The sequence below is a fragment of the Pundamilia nyererei genome, unplaced genomic scaffold, assembly GCF_000239375.1.
Source record: "Pundamilia nyererei isolate P.nyererei 1_Seehausen unplaced genomic scaffold, PunNye1.0 scaffold00138, whole genome shotgun sequence".
Classification (NCBI taxonomy): domain Eukaryota; kingdom Metazoa; phylum Chordata; class Actinopteri; order Cichliformes; family Cichlidae; genus Pundamilia; species Pundamilia nyererei.
In genome coordinates, this window is record NW_005187539.1 from 206,895 (window position 1) to 211,126 (window position 4,232).

Sequence of the window (4,232 nt, forward strand, 5' to 3'; positions counted from 1 at the left end):
CATTTACTCAGATTATCTTTGTCTAATATTTGTTTGACGATCATAAACACCTAAGTGTGACATATATGCAGAATACTAGGAAGTCAGGAAATCAGAATTTTGGGACTTCAGAGTGGAGACATCATTAGAAGCAAGGCAAAATGTTTCAAAATCATATATGCTCCATGTGAATAATAATGCTGAAATAGATACAAAGTGAAGTCTTTGAATCTTAGCTGTTTGTAAAATTGAAAACTGAAAGGACTACTTTTGAGCTTTCTGTACCATTAGTCCAAATCATCCAAAAAAAGAAAACAATAGATCTAAGGATATGGAAAAAATCTAATTACTGACCTGCTGCACGCATGTGTGTTTTTAACTAATGGCCTGTCTACCTACGTTACTGCAACGCCTCATATCCTTTTTAAATGAAAATTCAAACTTAAAATAAACACAGCACATGGGAGGTGCTGAGAATCCTAACAGTTACAAAAATACAAACTCTCCAGGTGGTAGCTAATCTTCCTTGGAACTTGGAGAGAAAAAACAAGAAGTGAAAAAAAGCGCAGTGCACTCAGCTTGTGATTAAAATAAATTAGCCACCCATGGCAGCAATGAGCACTGCTGAGCCAGTCAGTGTGAGAGAAAGAAATCCCTTCCCACTGTCTTTGATTTGATAAGGTCTGACGTTAATGGAAGTCAGAATAAATAATGTTTTTTGCTGCTTTACATCAGCCAAACATTTTTATCCTGGTAATCCTGCATTAATTCATTCTTTCACTTGCGGGTCAAAACAAACAAGCTGTAAACATAGCATCAACATGTTATCACCTCATTAAGTTGCCATGGTAAACATGTTAGCACACAAAGGCCTATTTAACATTAGACAGATATGAGGCAACTAAAACCCAGAGAAAAATCTCTGGATATTTAAAATGGTAAATGGCCTGTATTTGTATAGTGCTTTTCTAGTCCCTAAGGACCCCAAAGCGCTTTACACAACCAGTCATCCACCCATTCACACACTGGTGATGGCAAGCTACATTGTAGCCACAGCCACCCTGGGGCGCACTGACAGAGGCGAGGCTGCCGGACACTGGCGCCACCGGGCCCTCTGACCACCACCAGTAGGCAACGGGTGAAGCGTCTTGCCCAAGGACACAACGACCGAGACCGTCCAAGCCGGGGCTCAAACCGGCAACCTTCCGATTACAAGGCGAACTCCCAACTCTTGAGCCACAATCGCCCCCACCAGCAAATTTTGTTGTTGTTGTTATTTTACAAAATTTCCAAAAAGTCTGGTACATTTTAACTCTTGAGTGCTGATATGTGTGTGCTTTTAGATCATGTGTCAACCTCAATGACTGGGCAATAAAGTTTAAAACAACTCTTGCCATTGAGTTTGGCTCCAAAAATGAATCCTTCTTGATAGATGTCAATATTATAATTATCGACTTTACAGCAGAAAAACAAAATGTTGTTACTGGTACAAAAGCTGTTTTATTTCAATAGCAAGATTTTATCTTGCTATTGAACTGTTCTGGGTATGTTTATTTTATACCTCACCTCTTTAAACTGCATAAAGAATTAAAGTTTCCATTGTTAGGTGTTTGGCTGCTTTGAGTGGAAGCTAACCCTAATACCGGCTGTAGCAGTTAGCTGCCTGCTAAACTTAACCCTGGAGAACCCATGGGGTCACATTGGTTCTCCGGGGTTAAGCACAGCTAACCTGGCTCTGCGAACTGGACTCTCGATCGAGTTTTTTTGGTTTGTTGTGTGTGTTGGTGCCTTTTGAAGCAATTTTAATAATTAATATTATGTCCTGCTGTGCTCTTAACAGCTTGCCCAAGATGGCTGTGCATCAGTCTTGGTGAGTCACATAAAAGCATTTCATTTGCATGTTGCTTATTACTAATTAGCAGATGTCTGTCTTTGTGGCATGCACCCACACAGTTTATGGATGCAGCTTGCTAATGAAGCCGATTAATGTTATCTGATAACTTAGCACTCCATCTTCCCATTAAATGTAATGACTTATGACTCCAAAAACAATGAAATAGTGTTAAAATCAAATCAGCACTTCAATAGGTCACCATGGTTTCATGATTAATAGATTAAAAAACAAAGTAGGAAACTACCACATCTTTATAGAGTTGCAGAAATGAGTCCTAAAACTTGGATATAAATTTTTTTTTTCAGTTGTCTGTTGAACATAAGCGTTATGTCTTCATGTTATGTTCGACATCATAATGCACAAGTAACTACTTCTTGCATCGCTCTATATAAAGTATTGACATTGTTGCAGTGACTGGTGTAAGTCCATGCACATGCCATCGTGCAGCAGGTGCAGTGTGTATGACGTTTCATGCACACCTGCACTCTCATTTAGAGAAAGTGTTTTTTTAACTTACATGATTGTACTTACACATCAAGAATTATAAAATTACTTTATCTCTATTCTAGAAAAAAAATGTAAGTGGGCGCTCCGTCCAGGACACTATGGAAAATCCCACTGGCTGTGATATTGGTATCTTAAAATGGTTTATATACTGAATGTTTTGTGGTTGTTTTTACACAATTTGTATTCATGTATATGTTGGTATCTTTCAAAATACAGAAGAGAGTTTGCACTTGGCTCGTCTTGCTCTGCTGTGGAGTTACTTTGTTCACCAGCAGGGCAAAGAAACCAAAGATAATAAGAAAAAGATGGCAAAAAAGCCAAAACATGAGCTAAACGATACTAAAATGTTCTGCAGAGCTTTAATTCTGCCTTGACTGAAATATTTCCCATGCATTTTACTGTTGTTTATATGACAAAAAATACTGTTGGTTTAACGAAATTTGACTGCCACAATTTAGTTCATATCGCAAAGTTTGCTCTTAATGCTTGAGTGCCTGAAACGCTTCCATGAAATGCTTATCGAGAAGTTTGATGCCCGACATTTTTGTCTGCTTCCGTGTTGCTAAATCTCCTTCATAACCTGATTTCTCCCAAGTTTTTGTATGCATGCAAATGTGCGGTGTAAGAAAAAGATGTTGATAAAAGACAAAATGTGAAGAAAAGCAACAAGAAAGGGAAATAAAACAAAAAACAAGGGGCAAAGACATTAAAAGAGGTGGAAACACTGAGAGAGATATGAAGAGAAAGACAAAAGAGAAAGATGGGAAAAGTCAGAGTAAAGTAAAAGTAAATGGAGCAAGCTGGAGATGGAAGCATGGAAAGGAGAATACGATCAAATAAAGCAGTGACAGCAGGGGAAACCAGAAGTGAGAAAGCGCAGGAGAGGGAGAGGCTTGGTTGACACATAAAACAAAGATGAGACAACTACAGAGAGCGAAAGAGGCATTTGTGGAGAAGAAGCTGTTGCTGGAAAATGCAGATACACACCTCGGAGAGAGGAAAGAAAGAAGCGCAGGGATTTAGCTCGTGGAGGGGCCAGAGAGGAGAAGGAGGAGGAAGATAAGAGGAGGAGGAGGAGGGAAGGGAAGCGCTAAAGAGGAGGGGAGGGGACGAAAGAGGCAAGGGAGGACCAGTACGAGGAGAGAGGGAGAGAGAGGCAGATACGGAAGTCCACAGACAGCAGCGGCGTGCAGAGTGCAGCATGCAGACTGGCCACTGACGCTGCTGTTGGATTGAACACACATGCGGACACACACACACCCCTGAGGAGTGTATGAGACATGCCCAGGCTGCTGTCCATGGACACACACACACTGGCAGGGCACCAGAGAGGAAATACAGCAAACCCCCGAGCCTGAGGAGCTATGGAGAGCAGCATGTTCTTTGGTGAGTGTCTATATTTATATGTGGTTGTGGAGTGTTTACACAGAGCACCTCCTCATCGTGTGTGAGAATCAGTGCAAAGTCCTTCCTTTAAAAGCATGGGAGTAAAAGCACAGGTTTCCTTTGCAGGAAAAGAGCGTGAAGTTACAAACCTAAGAGACCTCTTTTTGTCTGCGTGTGTGTTTTCGCTGCTTTATCACAGTCAAATGCAGAGTCAAAGTGCACATTTTCTCCTCTCCAAAATGTAAATATGTTACAACCTGCCTGTTACTTGTTCTGGAAACTAAAAAAAAGGCGGCTAGGGGAGCTGCTCGCTGGAAGCGTGAAGTTGCTCACGGAGGGCTCCTAAAAATGTTGAATGAACCTGCTCATCAGGTAAACGCCTTCCTAAAGCTCATGTATGAGTTTATTGGACTCAATCCTGGGTGGCTGAGAATCCAAGCTTTGGATTTCATCGTGGATGTTTAAC

General features: G+C 40.9%; 1 protein-coding gene across 1 annotated transcript in view; it reads left to right on the forward strand.

The window, feature by feature from the left end:
* The first annotated feature begins 3,497 nt into the window (after window positions 1-3,497).
* znf385d (zinc finger protein 385D) overlaps window positions 3,498-4,232 on the forward strand; it is a 95,923-nt gene continuing 95,188 nt past the window's right edge. The window contains exon 1 of the mRNA XM_005744016.1: window positions 3,498-3,766. Within this exon, the coding sequence (XP_005744073.1) occupies window positions 3,745-3,766 (22 nt within the window). The 5' untranslated portion in view covers window positions 3,498-3,744. The remainder of the gene's footprint in view (window positions 3,767-4,232) is intronic.